General features: G+C 44.9%; 1 protein-coding gene across 1 annotated transcript in view; it reads right to left on the bottom strand.

Moving 5' to 3' along the window:
- Nucleotides 1–20,311, bottom strand: part of CACNB2 (calcium voltage-gated channel auxiliary subunit beta 2) — a 402,055-nt gene extending 381,744 nt beyond the window's left edge. Inside the window, exons 1-2 of the mRNA XM_074984834.1 lie at nucleotides 20,150–20,311; nucleotides 1,485–1,577 (exon numbers count right to left, since the gene is read on the bottom strand). Of these exons, the coding sequence (XP_074840935.1) occupies nucleotides 1,485–1,577; nucleotides 20,150–20,260 (204 nt within the window). The 5' untranslated portion in view covers nucleotides 20,261–20,311. The remainder of the gene's footprint in view (nucleotides 1–1,484; nucleotides 1,578–20,149) is intronic.
- Between the last annotated feature and the right edge of the window lie 1,901 nt (nucleotides 20,312–22,212).

The following is a 22,212-nucleotide window of genomic DNA, read 5'->3' as shown; positions in this document are numbered from 1 at the left end:
TTGTGTACCTTAATCTGACTTTCTGCTGTAGTGTAGGCCTACTCTTACCTGAAGTACACTAAAGCAGTGTAAAATAACAATAAGAAATTAACAAACAGAACATAACGTTTTCATGGCCGTTTACATTGCAGCAGGATGTACCCCATCAACCTAGAATCTTAAAATTACAAACACAGAAAGTTAAGGGGAAAGCTTTGTTCATTGTTTTCCACACTCACTGCCTGGAACACTATCAATAACACACTCCAACCCGTCATAAGGCTTTCTCTTCCCTCTCAAATATATATCTCTGTATGTCTTATTATTTAAAGTTTACATTCCTTTAAAAGTGATTATTCAGTCAGTAGCTGCTGAAGGATGATCTTCTGCTGGGCCTGAGGGGTCATATTTAAAAAGTATAATACATGCTTTAATTTCATCAAACTTGCAAGTCACACAAAAGTTTCATGTGACTACAGTGGTATTAAAGCAGAATAACTTTTCAGATGCATGGAATAGTTGACAGTCTGATGAGCTGATCTGTTGATACAACTGGTAAAGTTAAAAGCAAGAGACTCTGGCAAGGAAAGAAGACAAAAAGCAAAATGTCGCATGCCTTGTTGCAATAAAATGGTGAATTCTGCTGCAAAAGTGCCAAATTCTACACCTGTAAAATCTCAAATAAAATGGATAAGGAAATTCATTTATCAGAGCTATGTTGCAGATTCAGGTAAATGTCATTGCACTGTTAAAATTTGCTTCACATTTTCAAGGTTCTGTGTTCAACTGAGATTCTGAAGCAGAATTTTGAAGACAATGGTGAAATTGTTAGCCATAGGATACACTGTGCCTTGGATATACTTTATTGTCACTATGGTTTTCACCAACTCTGTGGGCCAAATCAATTCATAAGCAATAAATCCATGACCAGGATTGCAAACTTTGTAAGGCTCCCCCTCACCTATGGTATTATTTCATCAAAACTAATACATCCACTCTGAAATGTGCACATATCTGGGGACATAGAGTGTGAATGACACTGCACTGGTTCTCTGTCCTTTACAACTCTAGCCCAGCTCCACAGCAGTTTGGTGGGATCCAGGCTACCAAGGATTTCCTTTGTAGCCAGGCTCCTGAAATAACACTAGGAAAAGCTTAAAAAGCATCTAAACTGCCTCACACAGCACTATTTTAAGCAGGGTATCCTCATGGGGTTGGTGGGACTGCAATGTCTCTCCTACATGTCATTCCAAGCCCTCCCACAAGTCTCTCCTTCCCTTTCATTCTTAAACACTTCATGGAATTTCTGTGACAAAAAGAAAGTAAATACTGCTCACATCAACAGCAAACAAGAGCAACCAAAAGCTGCTGTGTTCGGTGTCCAATAACATCCCATTGTAACTTGATCTCTAATAACACAATAAAGACTTCGGTTTATCTCAAACACCGACAATTTTACAATATCCTCTGAATACTCTATAACAAACTAAAAAAGCACAACATACCTGACGCACAAAACTGTTAGAGGTAGTGTCAGAAGAGGTACTCCCATCCGATCCTTTAAATCGGTTTTTTCTTCTAGCTCCTTTTCCGTAGGACTATATAAAATAAAACAAGGAATATTGTTAATTTACCTTACACAGATACTTTAAAGTACAAACATTACTGATGTAACATGACACATTTAACTGCTGGGGGCTCAACTGGGTAACCTTTGTGAAGTTGGTGAACAAATTACACCAGTAATCGATGCAGCACTTGCATAAGTAAGAGCTGACCAACACAAATAAGGTTCACACTGTCAAACCTTGAAAGCTTCTCTCTCTCCATGCAGGTTCAGTAAATCAGTTTTTATAAATTCGTACAATGTAATATGTTCACAAGTCACACTGCAGTATGCTTCTATATTCTTTTCTGTCTACTTTAAATATACTCTCTAATAAGAAAGACACTGGAGAAGTCGACAGCTTGTCCCAATTATGAGCTAAAACAGGTGGAGGAAAGAAACAGAAAAATGTAAATAACTGGGAACTGTTTAAGAACAGTTTATTGGATGCTCCAAAATCCATGCTCACACAACTGAAAAAGGTTACACTAATCACTAAACAAGTCTGACTTAGCAGCGAAGTGAAAGCAGTCATAGGACACGCACACACACACACACACACCCTCTAATGGAAAAAGGCAATTGTTGAGAATACCGAACATAAATTAGAACCTAGGAATTGTAGAAAATTGATAATACAAGCAAAAGGACACCAGATAAAAGTCTATGTCCAGCAGAGAGAAAAATATTAAAAATGAGCTTGTTAAATATATCAGGAATAAAAGGTGTCCTAACAATGGCATTGATTTGTTACTAATTAGCTAAGGTAGAACTGTCAATAATAACACAAAAAAGAAAAAAGCAGTCCAGTAGCACTTTAAAAACTAACAAAATAATTTATTAGGTGATGAGCTTTCATGGGACAGACCCACTTCTTCAGATCATAGCCATACCAGAACAGACTCAATATTTAGAGAAAGATAATGTCTGTCTGGATTTGGGCGAGTTTTTTTCATGTAGTTGATGGATCTCCATTCCAAACGGCTAAATGTAGTGCCCTGCATGTTGAATAGTAACAGAAAGGTAGCCATGCTAGTCTAAATACTATCAAAACAAAAAAGCAGTCCACTAGCACGGCTATCTCTCTGTTACAAACAAGAAAGACATTATTCAATATTTCTGTTCGGTATCCATCTCTTTCTTGGTTACTGTACACAATGTCACTATCCTGCCTGTCACTCACTCCCATAATTATGCCTCATCATTGACTTGGACTTCTCTCTAGGTCCTCACATCCAGGTTATGTCTACGTTTTCTACATAGCACCACTTATATTCAGGCTTTTCTGTCATCCACACAGCTAAACTCTTGTCCAGGTTCTCATCATATCACACCGTCATTACAATATCTTTTTCTTTGCCCTTGATAAATGCAATCTTATCACATCCTCCTAGAGTACAGCTGCAAAGATCATTCTTCAAGTCTAGCCCATCACTTTGACCTTTTCACCCCTGCCCCCACCCCAGATGGCTCTCTCTTCTCTATTACATCAAACTTACTCTGCTTGTACTCACTGACAAGGACCTTCACAGTCCATTCTCAACCAATTATTCAGCCACTCCTGCCTCTAATCAGTCAATAATACCAGCCTCCATCTCTCACTCAGTAAATTTTCAAAAAAGCATCTCAGTTCTTTCTCCTTTGCTACCCCTCACACCTGACAGTTAACCAAAAACAGTTAAAAGCTACCTCATTATAGTCCTTCAAATTCATTTGCTGTGACACCTACAAAAGAGTGACAATAGTGCTGATGCTACTTCCCAGCACCTTTTTTGCAAAAAAAGAGGAACTCAGCCACTCCCCACTCCCCACCTCCAGCCAATCCCATGGCGGGGGCTGATGAACTGCCAGTACTGAAAACCAGGACGTACCAGCACAAAAAACAAACAAACAATGTCTACTGCCTATTATGTTGACCAATATTCATAGAATCATAGAATTGCAGAACTAGAAGGGACACTGCGAGATCATCAACTCCATATCCCTGCTCTCATGGCAGGAAAAGGCCGCGTCTACACGTGCACGCTACTTCGAAGTAGCGGCGCCAACTTCGAAATAGCGCCCGTCACGGCTACACGTGTTGGGCGCTATTTCAAAGTTGAAATCGACGTTAGGCGGTGGGACGTCGAAGTCGCTAACCCCAAGAGGGGATGGGAATAGCGCCCTACTTGGAAGTTGAACGTCGAAGTAGGGCACGTGTAGACGATCCGCGTCCCGCAACATTGAAATAGCGGGGTCCACCATGGCGGCCATCAGCTGAGGGGTTGAGAGATGCTCTCTCTCCAGCCCCTGAGGGGCTCTATGGTCACCGTGTGCAGCAGCCCTTAGCCCAGGGCTTCCGGCTGCTGCTGCAGCAGCTGGGGATCCATGCTGCATGCACAGAGTCTGCAACCAGTTGTCGGCTCTGTGGATCTTGTGTTGTTTAGTGCAACTGTGTCTGGGAGGGGCCCTTTAAGGGAGCGGCTTGCTGTTGAGTCCGCCCTCTGACCCTGGCTGCAGCTGTTCCTGGCACCCTTATTTCAATGTGTGCTACTTTGGTGTGTAGACGTTCCCTCGCAGCACCTATTTCGATGTGGTGCTGCCCAGCATCGAAGTTGAGCGTCGACGTTGCCAGCCCTGGAGGACGTGTAGACGTTATTCATCGAAATAGACTATTTCGATGTAGCATGCACGTGTAGACGTAGCCAAGAATCATTTAGACCACCCAGACAGGTGTTTAACTAACTTCATCATCATCAACAACAACCATGGGCTCAGTGCCTGTTGGTGTCTGATGCCTCTCTCACTATTTCCTTCCATCTTTCCTCATCCAATTCAGAGTGGCTTCATTTCTGTAAACTAGCTCCGCACCAATCTACTATATCATCTATCCATTCTCTGTGGGGTCTGCCTCTCCTATTCGAACTCTCCATTATGCTGAATATCAGAGTCTTGATTTTTCATTCGTCGTTCATTCTGCAAATATTCCCAAATAGTTGTAGCTTCCATTTTATAACCTTCTGCAGCAGGTTCTCTTTTGGCTGTATCTTTCTATATAATTCCTCATTGGTGACCTTCTGCATCCATTCTATTCTCAGAATCTTTCTACAACAACTCTTTTCGAGTGCCAATATTCTTCTTTTCAAATCTTCCATTATCACCCATGTCTCACATCCGTACAACATGCTGCTGAATACACACGTTTTCAAGACGCTCAGCTGCATTCTTAAGCTAATTGCTTTGCTTTTCCAGATCTTATCCATTGCCTTCAAACTCACTCTTGCTTTCGCTATTCTAGTCACTATTTCCTTCTTACAGTGTAGATCGTATGTTATGTTGCTCCCCAGATGTGTGAAGTTCTCTACATTTTCTAGTTCAATACCATAGACACTGCTCTTCCTTCCTATTTCCTTATCTCCAAATACCATTGTTTTTGTTTTATCGATGTTCATAATCAACCCCTACCGCTTCCTTTCTTCGTTTAACACCTGCACCGTTTTTGCTCGCTTCTCCTCATCTTCCTCAATGATAACTATATCATCCATGAGCCTCAAGTTGTTAATTCTTTTCCCGTGCAGAGATATCCCTTCTACCTCTTCCTTGATCTTGTCCATCACTCTCTTCAGATGTGCAATGAAGATACTTGGCGATATTAGATCTCCTTGTCTTGTACCTCTACCTGTTTTAAACCAACTTCCCAACTCCCCGCATTTTCTCACCGCTGCCTCCGCATTGTCACTGATATCTTTCAACAACCGTATCATTCTGCTATCCACTCTGTATGACTCCAACACTGCCCAAGTCACTTTCTGAGCTATACTGTCAAATACCTTTTGAAAATAAAGCAAGTGTATACGTTCTTGTTCTTTCATCAAGCTTCTTCACCTATCAGTCTTAGTGCCAATATCTGCTGTATGGTTCTTCTATCTTTTCTGAACCCCTCTTGTTCGTCTGCTAGATGTTCTTCTATCTGCAGTCTTAATCTCTCAGTCAGTATCATCATCAGCACCTTGCCTAGATGACTTATTAGGGCAATCGTTCTGTAATTCTTGTACTCCAATGTACTAACTTTCTTGGGTATTGTCACTAGCACAGATCTTGTCCATTCCTTAGGCACCTTCCCTTCTTTCCACGCTATACTACATAGTTGGTGTATTTCCTGAATTATGCTTTCTCTGCCGTATTTGATCATGTCTCCTGTGATCTTATCATTTCCAGGGCTCTTGCTGTTCTTTAGTTGTTTCACTGCTTTTTCTACTTCCTCCTTCGAAATATCAGTCTCGATCTCGATGCTCGGTGGAGATAGCTCTTTCAGTTCTCCAGTCAGTCTCTCTGAGAAATTCAGGTCAAATTGTGCTTTGTATAGGTCGGTGCAATATCTCGTCCATCGCTGCACAATCTTCTTCCTGTTCAGGAGCACTTCTTCGTTCTCATCTTTAATCACCATATGCTTTGGTTGCCATTTCCTATTAATATTCCTAATTGTCTTATACACCTCCCTGGTCTTACATTCACTGTAATACCTCTCTATGTCTTCACATTTCTCCTCTAACCATTTCTCCTTATCCTTTCTGGCTGCTTTCTTTACCTCATTGCATTTCACCCTATATTGCTGTTTTGACATCTCTTCTGATCTTCAACCCTCTCTTCTCTTGAACCAACTTCAGTGTCTCCTGGATAATTCACTTCTTATTGATCTTTTTGTTCTTCTGGAACAGTCTGCTCAATTGCCTCTTCTATAGCAATGGCTATCCCTGCGACTCTCTTATCTAGGTCTTTCTCTCTGGAGATATTCTTTATCTTTTCTTCAAGCGCTGCTCTGTATGCATTCCCTGTTTCTTCCTCACATAGCCTTGCCACGTCTTTTCTTTTCTTAACCTGTGTCTTACATTGTCTTTTGAGTTTTATCTTGATGTTTACAATCATTAGACTGTGGTCTGAGTCTATATCCACTCTTCTTCTTATCAAATCATATCTATCATGTTATTGGACTTCCTGTCATTTGATCACCACGTCCACTTCCTACAGTCCTTTTGTTGGACTCTCATGTTGCAGATCACCATCTCATGCTCTGTAGCAAACTGTAGTAGTTTCTCACCTCGTTCATTTTTTTCTCCATATCCAAACCTTCCCATGACTCTCTCCCAACCTTTGTTATCTGTTCCAACCTTCGCATTCCAATCTCCTCCGATGATCAACACATCTTTCTTCGGTATCTCCTCCACCGTCTTTGTCAAGTCTTTATAGAATAACCCAGTACCCCAATCTTTCAGTAGCCAACTTATCGACCCAACCCCAGTTGCTTGATTGGTATCATGGACCTTGTTTATCCAGGCAATGTCCGAGCCGGTATCTTTTATCATTTAGTTGTACTGGCATCAGATTTCATTCATATTGTTGTTTGACCGTCAGCACATCACGAACGTCTGACCAACCCTCCTCCTTCATCCAAGCTTGGGACTGGCATGGAGCTCATAGAGGCTTCATGGCAGAGTTTTACCTAACTTGCTCTTAAAAATCTCCAAGGATGGGGATTCCACAACCTCTCTGGGAAATTTATTCCAGTGTTGAACCACCCTGACAATCAGGAATTTTTTTCCCCTAATGTCTAACCTAAACCTTCCTTGCTGCAACTTAAGATCTCTGCTTCTTGTCTTATACTCAGAGGTTAAGGAGAATAAGTTTTCTCCCACCTCCTTATATCAACTTGTTACTTACCTGAAACCTGTTATTATGCCGCCTCTCAGTCTTCTCTTTTCCAAATTAAACAATCCCAATTATTTCAATCTTCCTTCATCGACTTTGTTTTCTAAAAGTTCAGTCATTTTTGTTGCTCTGCTCTGGATCATCTCCAATTTGTTCACATCTTTCCTGAAATGTGGTGACCAGAAATGGACACAATACTCCAGCTGAGGCCGATTCAGTGTAGACTAGAGCACTGTCTGATTACTCCCTTGTACTCCTCCATATACTCATCTGTATATGTATTTGTCTTTTGTATGATAAGGTAAACTCTGCACAGAGTAAAAAACAAAACAAAACAGAGGAAAGGTTCGGACAAATGAGAAACTGAAGGTATCCTCATCATCCTAAAGAGGTGCTGTGCCATGTAATCTCCTCTTACTCTTGCTACTTATCAGGTATATGTTGGTTGCAGTATGCCAGCACTTCCTAATGAAGAATTACATTTCCTAACACTCTCTGTATTATTGCCACCTCAAACACTCAAAAATCATGAGTCAGTCTTCCTACAAAAAATAGGAGATTATTTTTAAAATTCTCATGATTTTGAAGTCAGTACATTTTGGGTTCTTTTGTATTGCCCTCTGGTATTTGAGCCATCAGTGTTACATCTTTTCAAGCTTTTCTCCATAACTTTGAGGGTAAGCAATTTGATTTTTCTTTTTTTCTTTTTAAATTAGCTGAGTTTCTCACATAATCACATGACTCCAGAGCTGTAGATTTAAGGAAAACATCAAATAGGATAAAATTTTGAGATTTGGGAACACTACTTCTGCCTTTTTTATTATATTTTGCCTCTTAGAGTGCATTTCTTCAAAGCTGTGTTGTGCAAGATCAAGCTCTTCATTCATACGTACAATTGTTTCTGGAGCTACAATTTTGGAAGAATAATGAACTGATTTTTCTGAACATACATAATACTAGACCGGACATCACAATGCTAAAATTATGCATTTTATCTCCATTTTCTTGTATTCAAGTGTGCCAATAGCTGGACACTTACAAACAACATGCTGAATTGTGATAAGTAGCTATTGACCTGAATGAGTAGCAAGATGGGTAGCCTTTCTTGAACCCAGCGTTCAAGGAAGTGAATATGTTTTACCATGATTATGAATGTTCTAGCATGATCTCACCAGAGCAGCCTGCTCTCTAGGTGGACACAATAGCATTTATGCAGGGAACAGTCCCTGTAGTCTGGCTCTGTACACTATAGCTGTGTCTACACGTGCACGCTACTTCGAAGTAGCGGCACTAACTTCGAAATAGCGCCCGTCACGGCTACACGCGTCGGGCGCTATTTCGAAGTTAACTTCGACGTTAAGCGGCGAGACGTCGAAGTCGCTAACCTCATGAGGGGATCGGAATAGCGCCCTACTTCGACGTTCAACGTCGAAGTAGGGACCGTGTAGACGATCCGCGTCCCGCAACGTCGAAATTGCCGGGTCCTCCATGGCGGCCATCAGCTGGGGGGTTGAGAGATGGTCTCTCTCCAGCCCCTGAGGGGCTCTATGGTCACCGTGGGCAGCAGCCCTTAGCCCAGGGCTTCTGGCTGCTGCTGCGGCAGCTGGGGATCCATGCTGCAGGCACAGGGTCTGCAACCAGTTGTCGGCTCTGTGTATCTTGTGTTGTTTAGTGCAACTGTGTCTGGGAGGGGCCCTTTAAGGGAGCGGCTTGCTGTTGAGTCCGCCCTGTGACCCTGGCTGCAGCTGTGCCTGGCACCCTTATTTCGATGTGTGCTACTTTGGCGTGTAGACGTACCCTCGCAGCGCCTATTTCGATGTGGTGCCGCGCAACGTCGAAGTTGAACATCGACGTTGGCAGCCCTGGAGGACGTGTAGACGTTATTCATCGATGTTGCTACATCGAAATAAGCTATTTCGATGTTGGCTTCACGTGTAGACGTAGCCTATATGTGCAAAGGCAATGCTCCTCAATACTAGATAAATTCATGGAGGTTAGGTCTATCAATGGCTATGAGCCAGGATGGGTAGGAATGGTGTCCCTAGCCTCTGTTTGTAAGAGGCTGAAAATGCATCACAAGAGAAGGATCACTTGATCATTACTTGTTCTGTTCACTCCCTTTGGGGCATCTGTCATTGGCTACTGTCCGAAAACAGGATACTGCTTAGATGGACCTTTGGTCTGACCCAGTGTGGCCATTCTTATATTCTTCTGCCCTACCCAAGAATATCTGCATGTGGTCAGCAACAATCTGACAAAAAATAATTGCATTTGTTTTGCAATTATTAAGACTCCAATCCTGAAAACACTAAAGTAGGGGTATAACTTCAATAATGGGAGTAGACTCAATGGGACTGCTGACCCAAGGAGAGTTGTGTGTGCCCTTAAGTGTTCAATAGGATGGAGATCTTAGCTTGCATTATTATTTAGTTACTTAGATGTATAAAGTTCTTTCAAAATGGACATGTTGCCATAGATAAGGAAACACAACACAATTTAAAATCTGTTCCTTCCTAAAATACCAGTCAGTCTATGTAAGACTTTTTTTTCTAAACTACAAAGTATTTTTTGTAAAAATTGTACAGCTACCAAAATCTTTAAAAAGAAAAGTGATGAAAACATGTTTTTCATTCCCACTTTTGCCTAAAAATATGTCACTCACTCTGTATTTAAATCGATTGTATCTGATAAACCAGAAAAACATACTAATCATCTCAAAATACAAGTGGTTCTCTGAAAGTTAACAGTGTTTCATATACAGAAAATTACTTCTAAGTTATTAGGAGCTGAAGAACATTCATTTTTCCACAATGAAACCCTAAGGTTTTAAAGAGATCCCTGCTGTGTGCAATGCACAAGAAGTCTGAATCCACAACATGACACAAACAGAAAGCACAGTTCATTGTCTTGGGCAAAATGCAGTGCTAAACTGCATCGGGAAAAGTGAATACAACGGCATCAAATTATTCAATCATGACCAGAAAACCAGTCAGGGTGGACTGAAAATAAGGCATACATTTTTAACAGTGACAGTAATTAAACACTGGAATAATTACCAACATTTTATGGTAGATTTTCCTTCAAATCAAGACTGGATGCCTTTCTAAAAGATATGCACAGGTAATTACTATGGGTGAAGTGCTATGGCCTATGTTATAGAGGAGGTGAGATTAGATCGGGGTGTGGAACCCACGGCCCCCAGAGGCTAGATCTGGCCCGTGAACCTTGGGGCTTCACCCCCCACCTACCCCTCACAGCAGGGAGCCTGCACTGGTGCTCTAGTCTCCCAGCCTCCTCCCATACCCCTGATATGGCTGGAGTGCCACCCACACCCTCCTCACTGAGGGAACAGCACAATGAAGAGCTGGTCTGGAGGCTTTTCTCCCAGAATCACAGCTAACAAGAGAAGCTGGGGGCAGTTCCTGGCAGCAGCGAGGGGGATTAGGGGATGGAGCCATGTGTGCTCCCAGGGTTGCTGTGCAGGTAAGCACCCCCTCATCACCATACACACACACCCTCCTGCAGAGAAGCCCACCTCCAGCCGCCTTCTTTACTCTTCTTTCCAAACCATTCACCCTCCCTCTTGCACTCTCCCTCCCAACCAGACCCTGCACCCCAACCCTGTATCCCCAGCCCACTGCTGCACCCTTCCTCCCACCTAGACCCTGCACCCCCACTGATCACCCCCAGCCCACTGCTATACCCTCTCTCCCACTCAGACTCCACACCGACAACCCCATCCTGCTCCCTGGAAGCCCCTTCCCACACACTGATCCCCTCATCTATGACCACACCCCAGGGTCTAGAGGGCACCACAAAATCTGCTAGTCCTGGGCCCCCAGAAGTTAGGGTATGTCTATACTAGACATAGAAGTCAACTGCCGATACACAGTTTTAGCTACACCAATTGCATAGCTAAAACAGACTTACCGGGGTTGACTTCAATGGCTGTCTATATGGAAGAAGGTCAATGGGGGCAGTTCTTCCATCAGCCTTCCTTATCCTCACCACTTGTCATGAGTTCTGGGATCAATTTTCACCCCAGAAAACACCGTTTTGCACATGTGCAAAACAAAATCCCAAAAGACTGACCCTGAGCAGGTCACGATAGTATAAACTAAGCCTTTTCTCCTTCCCCAATGAGAGGCTGCAGCCCGAGGAGAATGAGGTATCTCAGTCAGTGGGCCACATTAGTGAGGGTTGGGGTTGTTGGTGTTTTTTGCTTCTTGCTTTTATGTAACACCCCACTGATTTTCTGTGGATCAGTGCAAATGAATAACTAAAGTAGAGTAGACCCCCCCCAAGATACATGTGCTCATGTTGCATGTATCTTGGGTTACCATGACTGAGTGGTGGGGAGTTGGCATCTGGCACCAGATGCCAGGAGTGAGGAAACTGCGTGGGGAAATTTCCCAGCTCCTGTCAGTAGCGGCGGCTAAGATGCTGCCACTGACAGGAGCGGCTATTGCCCCTGACAGGAGCAGAGAAATTGTTCTGGCCACCCTGGACAGAAGTGGTTTCCCCGCTCCTGGCAGGGACGGCAGCCTGACTCTTGGCTGCCACCACCGAGACGATCAGGGAATCTGACCAGCATTGCTGCACTGGTCAGTTTCCTGGCTCCAGCAAACTGCAGGGAGCTCGGACTCAGGTGGCAGCCTGGTTCCCCACTCTCTTCTGCTTACAGAGGTGGTTCCTGGCTGCTGCCTGGTTCCTGGTTCCCCTCCGCTCACTGGAGCCAAGAAACTGAGCAGCTCTGCTGCACTGGTCAGTTTCTTGGATCTCCCGAGTTGCACGAAATTTGACTTACATGGGGTTGCGCAAGAATGTATGTTGGGGGTCTACTGTATTAGATATGCATAATCCTGAAACATTTATAGAATCTCTTTATAGAGAATTGTTGTGTGAAAAGAGAAAGCTCCTATTCTAACACACAAAGCACACCAAGGCTGTGTCTTCCTAAAAAAAAAAAGGAAGACGGGTTCTTTTGAAGATGGGGATTACTTTCTAAAAGCCGCATCTACACTGCTGTTCTTCTTTTGAAAGAAGCTCTTTTGAAAGAATATGCAAATGAGGTGCAAGATACGCAAATCCAACCTCATTTGCATTTTCAATGTCCTCATTTGCATGCCTCTTTTGAAAGAGGAATGCTAGTGTAGACCTAGCCCAAATGATCTTTCATCCTTCTGTAGGAGGATTCAAGACCAAAAGACTTAAACGTAATGTATTAAATTACAAAGAGCACAGCGTAAGGAAAATTCAGGATGTAAGGACCCAATGCTACCACTCCATTCAAGAACAATCCATTTCATTTGTAATCATCTCCACCAAATGGGATTGTTCAATGCAGTGGTATATAAAACCCTCTCTCATATTTAGCATCAACGATTCAAAGGCAAGAATTACAAGCACTTCAATCACTATGTTCTATTGACAATAACACCCGGTGAGTCCCAATAAGCACACAGACAAAAGTGATTGTTTGGTAGGGCAGGAAGAAAACAAGGTTACAAATATCCCAGATACAACAGCTTAAACTCCAACAAAAGATAAACATCACAATTCCTCCCTAGCCCTTATGGGGGGATTCTGAAAGAGGATTAGATCTACTTAGTTCACAGTACCTAGAATGCTCCAAATAGATGTAATGACATAATAGTAGTCCCAACATGCTACATGGAGTTCCACAGTGTAGTCTCTTTGGGGGCTCCTCCACCCAGTTGTCCAGTTCTTGTGGAGCCATATTTAGGCTGCAAGATCCACCCTGAAGTCTCCTACCTTCATAGGACTGGCAGGGACCTCATGTGGTCATGTGGGCCAGACCCCTGCACTCACAGGACTAATCATTATCTAGACCACTGGTCACCAACTGGTCGATCGCTGAAGCCCTTGTCAGCCTATGGCAATCTCTGGCTACTGAAAGTTCACTGGGGCACGCAGGCAGGCCACATGCCTGCCCCAGCTTCATGTCCCTTCTGGAAGCTGCCAGCCACTGGCACAACACCACAGGCCCTGGAGGGAAGGGGAAATGGATCTGTGTACTGCCCTCACCCCCAGCACCACCCCAGCCAATAGGAACTGCGGGCGGTGGGCATGGACAGTGCATGGAGATCCACTGTCCCTGCCTCCCCAGGACCAGAGACACATGCAGCAGCCAACTGCCTCCACGAGTAGCAGGAGACCAGGGCAGGCAGGCAGAGCCTGCACCTTGCACTCCCTTCTGCACCCCATTTCCTTCCCAGAGCCTTCCCCACCACTGTGACCCAGCCTGGAGCTGGGTATCTGCAGAACTCAGGAGCCGGAGGCACATAATCACTTTGGATGTTGCCTGAGATAAGTACAGCCTGCCTGGAGTCCACAGTACCCCTCACTTCATCCCAAACCACAACCCTGTGCCCCCAGCCCTGGGTCCCCTCCTGCATTCTGAACCTCTTGCTCCAGCCCAGCAGCCCCTCTGCATCACAAAACCCACACCCCTGGCCCCACCCTGAAATCCACAACCCCAGCCAAAGCCCTCAGCCACTCCCACATGCCAACCCCCTTTCCAGCCCTGAGCCACCACCCACTCTCTGAACCCTTTGGCCCCAGCCCAGAGCATATTCCTACACCCCAAGCCCCTCATCCCCATCTTCACACCACAACCCAGAAGGAGCCCTCACACTCTTCCCACATACCAGCTCCCTGCTCAGAGCCCGCTCCCACAGCCCAAATTCACTTGTCTTTGTAGGGCCAATCACAATCCAGGCTTACAATAAATAAATAAATAAATAAAAGATCATTCACAGATCATTGCCTTCAGCTATGAAGTTCCTTGAGCACTGCTAATGGCCTTCATTATCAGATCTAAATACATACATGGGCTTATACTTGATAATTCTAACTTCACTTAGAAGAATGATACTTGCACACAAATAGACTATACACATTCAGGGGATTTAAAGGTCTCAGCAGATAGGTTACATGTCCCAATTTGCATAAAGCATGGCAAAAACTGCCTCTCACTCCTCCAAGTTGGGTTTGGTCCTGCCTAGAGCAGGGGGCTGAACTCGATGGCTTTTTTAGGTCTCTTCCAGATCTATTGTTCTATGATTCTATGATAAGTTACCAGCAACTCCCCTTTCTGTCATAAGATCTGCAGTGCTAGAATCAGACTGCTCAGTCATCAATAACAACAAGAAGTTCTGTGGCATCCTATAGACTAACAGATATTTTGGGGCATAAGCTTTCATGGGCAAAGACCTGCTTCATCAGATGCATTGTGGGGAAGAGGTTTCCAGAGGAGGATTTAAAGAGGGGTTCCCAGTAAAGGGGAGGGCCAGAACTGACAAGGTCCATTGAGTCAGCGTGGAAATGGCCCATTATTGGCAGTTAGTGTGGAGTAGTAAACATCAAGAGAGAAGAAAACAAGCCAGGTCAGTCATGGGGGATGTGGCCCATTGTCAGCAGAGAAACTGATTTTGTAATGGGCCAACCACTCCCAGTTTCTGTTCAGTCCTTGGTTAATGAAGCAGATGTTTGCCCACGAAAGTTTATGCTCCAAAATATCTGTTAATCTTTCAGGTGGCACATAACTTGTTGTTTGTGAAGATACAGACTAACACGGCTACCTTTCTGACACTTGACATCAGTCATCAATGGACTGACAAATAGGAGGGTGACAGGAAGATGTGCTTCTTGTTACCAACCACCAAGAAGATTTGAGTTATGCATATTCACATTCAAAACCACATTTCATAAAATTAGGGGGGTGCATCATAACAAAAGGGACAACCTATTACACAACAGAGCCATGACAACAGGGTTAGAAGTTTGCTTTGTAAAAGGGTTTGACATAGTTTAAGAAGAAAGGGAAACAAGCAGGGCCATCCCTAGACATATACAGAATATGCAGCTGCACAGACATCATAAAATTTCTTGCCCCATATGTAGCAGCACAAGTGCCATCTGGCAGAAGGAGAAACCACAGGACATCTCCAGCTGATAGCCCAGCTGCCCTCTGCTGCACCTCCATCCCACAGCTCAAATCATGCCACTCACTGACTGGTGCCTGCACCTCCCGCCTGCTTTTCTATGGGGCTGCTGACGAGGGAACAAAGGTGACAACTGCCCCAGGGCCTGGCGATTTCAAAGGGGTCAGAGCTCCCGAGCACCATCATTCCTACTGAGGCACTGGCCAGAGCCCTGGGACCTTTAAATCACCACCAGAGTCACTGGGGGTGCTAACAGGCTGGCTGGGGGAGGCCAGCCCTCCCTCCCTGTTTCCATAGCATCAGAGAATCATAGGGCTGGAAGGGACCTCAGGAGGTCATCTAGTCCAGCCCCCTGCTTCAAGGACCCACCCCTTCCAGGAATCCACAGCCATCTCCTTCATCTTGCTCAGGGCCTGGCAAGTCTCTCCACAACACTGGCCTCCCCCTGTCTCCCTGCCCTGCTCTTGTCCCCGATAGCCCTGGGCCTCCCCCATCCCCGCCTCATCAAAACTCTTGTCTCTGAAGCCTACAGCCCTTCAGCAAAGTCCCTCCCCCTGGGAATCAGCCCTCTTTCCTCAAGAGGGCGCAGGGACTCAGGCTGTATAGGGCACCATGGTTTGTAAGGAATGTCCTGGAAAAAAGGGGAAAGGAAATTGTTCTCATTTACCATTTGTCAAACCATTAGGAAATTAATTGACAGATGACACAGAAGGAGGTAAAGAAAGGACAAGATGAGAAGGAAATAATTAAGAAGGAACTCAGCTTCTAATAAGGTATTTCCCCTTTTAGAAGATTATTTCATAATTGCGAATTACAGTGTTTCATGAACCTTTCTCTGAACGTATCCCACACTGTCCACTTCAACAGACAGCATAATGCACTAGATCAATGATTCTCAACCTGTGGTCCAAGTGTCACTTGCATCCTAATCAGCGCAGACCTGCAGCCCATATGACACCCTCCGAGCAATCCAAGTATTGGCAGTGGCTTGCAATGGTGATAGGCTGAGAACCAGCACATTAGGGCTATAAAATTGCCGAGAACTATCAGCTAAAGATATGCAAACTGCTCAACATGTTTGCATATCTTCTGCTGACAGTTTTGTCAGGAGAGGCTTTTCCGACATTTGGCTCGTTCACACAGGGCCAAATGTTGGACAAAGCCCTCTGCCAAGACATCCCTTTCTCTTCATGGAATGAGGTGTACAGGGATGTTGACATAAGGCTTCCAATAGGCAGTCTCTTGGGACAGATCTGCAGCCTGGACACTCGCACTGTCAACAAAATTTCTGCAGACAGGAGTTTTGTCGACAGAAGCCTGCAGTCTAGACATAGTCTAAATAAGCCAGTAGACTGACCTGGTGTGGAAATAGTGCCAAGGACTTAGTCTTAGGACTTCACAAAAAACTGAGCAATGCAGAAGCAGAACTGATCTGTGGACTCAGTAAAAAACAGGACCAAACAGATCTAGAAATTGCCAGAGAAGAACGGTAAAGCATTGCCACTTGCTCTCTATAGCTATAAATCACCAGGTCGATTTTTTCCTTAAAAAAGTACTTAATTGTTTAATTGTTGTGTTCTGATTTATTTTGTGTTCTGATTCTTTTTGTTTGTGAAAAAAATGATGAAACAGGAAGTCAGGAAAAAAAATACGGGCTTGATTTGCGGAGGTACAGAGCAATTCAGGCTCCCACTGCTTTAAATTGTAGTGATGCTCATGACTTCTGAAAATGAAGAATTCACTGTCCTGACTTTATTCTGATAGGGTCACTTCTAAATCCCCCTCATACTTAGGCACATACTCTGCTTTAGGAACTGCTAGCAGTCCCACCGAAATCAAAAGCTTGTGCAAGTTTGGAGATTTAACATTTTATCTAAAATCTTATCTAAACTAGGATCATCTTGTGCTAGTTATTACTACCTTTAATATTGACTTTCAAGTAGCAACTTCAAGATGATGGTGCCATTATGCTAGATGCTGTCCAAACACACCTGCCCTCTGCTATTTAAACCCTGGATTCTTATTATCTGCTCCAACTCTGATGAAGTGGGTCTTACGCACAAAAACTCATTACCTAATAAATAAAATTGTTAGTCTTTAAGGTGCTACAGGACTGCTTGTTTTTTTGCGACAAAGAAAACAAGGTATTTGGGACAGGGACTAGCAGGTTTCGAGCACAATTTCCTTGATCAATGCCTCCAGGGATTTTATTTTTTTTGCAAACCATGTTCGAAAACCATAACATAAGAATTTTGCAAAAGATTAACTACAGAATCTGTCAGTGGCTCAACAATATGGAAACAAACTATTAAGTATAACTGTTCCTTAAAATTGCCATATCATGATTTAGCCAGCCTTTGTCGACCCACAATACAGAACAGGATATATAACCAAATTAAACAAACATGCCTAACATAGGTAAAATCATAGGGGAGGACACAGTTTTGAACCTGGTTGCAAAGTTTAACCACATCCACACAAGCCAAACTAAGCTACAGAATAATATTTGCTAAAATCGTAACTCCTGTAAGTAACACTGCTGACAAAACTTCAAGGAGTGACATTGCTGCACAAAACTTCTACAGTTCTCTGACATCCCTTCTGGGAATGATGGGATGGAATACTTCTAGTAGTATCACAGAACATGACAGCCCCAGGTTCTTGAAGGTGTGGGTAAATGGGAATTACTAGAACATCTGTAGTACAGTAAGTCGTGGATCACATACTATATTCAGCATCTATCTTATTGTGACTACTTTAAATTAGCATCAAGTTTTTACTGTATTAATTTTTCAGAATTAATGACACAAAAGGAAATGGCCTCCCAATGCAATAACATGCTTGGTAATTAATTGAATATGAATACTGTATTCAGACAAAGGGGTCTTCTATTCCAGTAATGTTATTTCTTTGATAAAACAGTATTACATAAGATTAGGATACACGTGTCTAAAGGCTACTATTGTTTTGTCTGATGGAGGGACTTTGGTATAGAGAAGTGAAATTTGCTCACTGCATTTACTAAAAAGCTTCACTACCTTTACCAAAAAGAAAAGTCACCATTTGTGCTCTAGCCATTCAGAAATCAATTATAAAAAACAGAATACAAGTTCTGTACCTGAGACACAAATTCTGCAGGATGGTATTGATGAACTAGCTCTTCACATCTAAAGAGATTCTTTTATGCCTAATTAAAATCAGAGATGAAAATGAATTTGTGACCAATAGAGGCCATTTGTCCATGTAAGAAAACCACTATAGAATTTGGTACAGTTGTCAGACTCCATTCATGTTAAGGCACAGACCAGAAGAGCAGAAGCATTTGTAAATCAGGATGTAGGTGCCAGAGCACTGCTGTGTGGGAAGGTTTGCAGAGAGTATGCCTTCTGACTGTGTTTCATAAGCAAAAAGAAATAAAATGCATTCTTTTCTTCTTTCTTAAACAAAACGGTTTCTCAATTGCTAAATATTCATTTGTAATGATCTTCAATAAAGATCCATTTAACAGACTGAGACCATGTTCGTATAACATATCTAATTCAACATTTTTGTCATACCAATGGACCGCTTCTTAAACTAAATAAAGGACTTTAGAGTTTTGGCACCCACAAAAAAGTATCACTCCCAAAGAGAAAATACCTCTTATTCCTAACATGAACCAGAGTGTTCATTATTTCCAATGCACACAATCAGGTATTTGTACACACTGGTTTTAAAAATAGCACAATGAATCTATGCAGCCACCTAAGGAAAAACTAAGAGATATTATATATTAGAATCCTAAGCTAATGCTTTTCTCTCCAAGTGCAAGTTCTCAATTAGCAATTTCTCTATCTCAAACATGCATACTCAACAACCTTCATACACCATATATTACACTTTCAGTGCATCGGAGGGGGAAAAGATGATATACCCAGCTTACTAATTTTATTCTAGAGACCCTAGAATCTATAAAGTGGGGGAACACCTTTATCCTAGCCAAAGTCCTCACTCCTGCTGCTTTATTTGGTATAAACTCCATGTTCTATAAAACAGGGTTCCTTATCCATGCACACATTTGTTGTGGTGGGGGAGACAGGCTGTAGAGTAGTGTTGTAAGCAACGTGTATATCACAAGTATCAGAGAGTCAGCCGCATTAGTCTCTATCTTCAAAGACAACAACGTCCTGGGGCACCTTAGATACTAACACATATTTTGGAGCATAAGCTTTGATGGGCTTCGAAGCAGGTCTTTGCCCATGAAAGGTTACGCTGCAAAAGTTCTGCTAGAGTCTAAGGTGCCACAGGACTTCATGTATATCACAGCAGACACAACAGGTTGTTAGAGGTGGGAAATAACGCTCCGCTCTAGAAAGGGAGGGCGCTGACAAAGCCGATGCTTATACACATCAGCACCCCCCCCACAATGCCAAGGAACACCAACCCTCCAGTGCACTGAACACCTCATTCCAAGAGTATGTTTTAATTCAATGGCATTTTAGGGGGCTGGGCGGACGGATCTCCGACCCCTTCTTAGAGCCATCAAGCTGCCCTCCCAGGTGGGCACTGAAGTTGGAAGGTGAGGAGTTCGGCCAGTCCGGCTGCTCCTCTGCTCTCCTGGGCGCCCCGGGACTGGTCTGTTAGCTGAGCAGGGCTGGAGAGCCCACGGCTCCTATAGAAGCCTGGCTCTGCCGCTCGGGCTCAGCTGGGGGCGTGCGGGTCGGCTGGTCGAGCCGAGGCGCCGCTCTCGGGAGCCCGGGGGTCGGATTAGCTTCGCACAGCCGTCCCCCTCCCCCAGAGCGGCCCCGGACTGCAGCGGGCTCCTGCCGGGGGGAGGAAGATGTACGCCGAAGGGGGCCGGCAGACCCCGAAGGAGCAGCCAGGGACCCCCGGGAGGCCCCCCCCCCCCGCTGCCCCCCCCCCTTCCCCGTACCTGCGCTGCGGCGGCGGCGGCGGGTGGGGGGTTGTCCAGCAGCTCCATCGGCAGCTCCTGCGCCGCCGCCGCCGGAGTGGGAGGCGATTTGGACATGTCGCTTTGGACCATTGGAGAAAAGTCCCAGCCGGCTGCGCCCGCCGCGAGTCAGTGCAGAGCCCCGCGCCCGCCGGCACCGCCCGCCCTCGGCGCCCTGCCCTGGGGAAGCCGTCAGCGCCGGGCGGGGGGAGCAGGAAGGGGCGGAGGGTCCCTGGGACTCCGCGCGCCTGCTGGCTGGAGGAGCGCGGGCACCGCTGCCGCCAGCCTGAGGGGGAGGAGAGCGGCAGGCGCGCTGGGTAAGCGGCGCTGACCCTCGCCCTGCCCCCACCCCCAGCAAAGTTTCTGCTCACGGCGGGGGCGGGGCGGCTTCCCCCCGAGGCGGGTTGGGAAGGGCCGGCAGCAGCCCAACCCTGCACTCCCCGGGGCTTCCTTTTGGGCTGGTGCGGGCCACGGGCAGCCCCCTCCCCCGCTGCGACACGGGCTTCCTTCAGGCCCGGCGTGTGGGGTAGGAAGGGCAGCCCCCGCGCTGCAGGTGCACACCTCAGCCCTGTCCGGTAGAGCCTGCGGGCTACAGGCACCACTCTGGCCGCAGGGTGCCTTCGTTTCAAAGGCCTCGCCTTTCCCTCCCCGCGAAATGAGCGCCCCGATCGCAGCTTTAAACCCCAGTGGTCGAGTTCCCCTTGTATGGCAAACGCGGTGGGGAGGGTGACTCAAGTATTCCCGGATTCCCGCATCAGCTGTTGAACAATATTCGCTAACAGGCTCCCACTACTTAGTGTTGAGTACCAATGACCAAATCCATTGTCAGTGTTTTGCATGCAAGCAGCTAGTGAATGCACAGGGTCCTTGCTTCCACCAACTCTTTAACTTGGACCCGTTGAGCAAACCTGGATGATGATAACAGAGAGGGAGCCGTGCTAGTCTATATACTATCAAAACAAAAAGCAGTCAAGTAGCACTTCAAAGACTAGCAAAATAATTTATTAGGTGAGCTTTCCTGGGACAGACCCACATAGCCAATGGCTCTGGTCTGAAGAAGTGGGTCTGTCCCAGGAAAGCTCACCTAATAAATTATTGTGCTAGTCTTTAAAGTGCTACTTGAGTGCTTTTTCTTTTGGATGATGATCATCATCAAGAATGATTAAAGGTCTAGAGAATGTGACCTATGAAAAAAGGTTGAAACAACTGGGCTTGTTTAGTTTGGAAAAGAGAAGATTGAAGGGAGACATGATAGCGGTTTTCAGGTATCTAAAAGGGAGTCATAAGGAGGAAGGAGAAAACTTGTTCTTCTTGGCCTCTGAGGATAGAACAAGAGGCAATGGGCTTAAACTGCAGCAAGGGAGGTTTAGGTTGGACATTAGGAAAAAGTTCCTAACTGTCAGTGGAATAAATTGCCGAGGGAGGTTGTGGAATCTCCATCGCTGGAGATATTTAAGAACAGATTAGATAGATGTCTATCAGCGATGGTTTAGATAGTACTTGGTCCTGCCATTGGGGCAAGGGGCTGGACTTGATGGCCTCTCGAGGTACCTTCCAGTCCTAGTGTTCTATGATTCTGTGATGATGATTGATGATGATGACGATGATGCAGGACCCTTGCTGTCATAGTCCATCTCTTACCAGCTAGGTAGTTGAAAGTAGGGCAAAGGAGGATCCAGGAGTAGTTTGTAGGTGATGTGAACTACAGAAAGATAACTCCTTCACCTCACAGTCATATTCATTTTCTAAGGCAACTGGAATCTCTGGCCATATCTGCACTAGAAAAATTTGATGCTTGAAATTTGTAGCCACCGTCACTGTTATATTGCTAAAGCATGTTCAACCCTGGCTTCTTTGACTAGTGCTGTGTACCCTCTCTGCTGGGGATTGTGTCCGGCATGTCAGACTCCGGGAGAAATGCACCTACCTTCCTCTCTATGGTCCTCCAAGGGCACCAACTCTAGGCTTCCAGCTCTCTTACCTTTCTTGGGAAGAGACCTGCACTTTTCTCCAACTTGACCAGAGTTTTTCCCCCAAGTCACTCA

The sequence above is a fragment of the Carettochelys insculpta genome, chromosome 2, assembly GCF_033958435.1.
Source record: "Carettochelys insculpta isolate YL-2023 chromosome 2, ASM3395843v1, whole genome shotgun sequence".
NCBI classification, from domain to species: Eukaryota; Metazoa; Chordata; order Testudines; family Carettochelyidae; genus Carettochelys; species Carettochelys insculpta.
The sequence above is the reverse complement of the archived record's forward strand: the minus strand, read 5'-3'. Positions and strand labels throughout refer to the sequence as shown.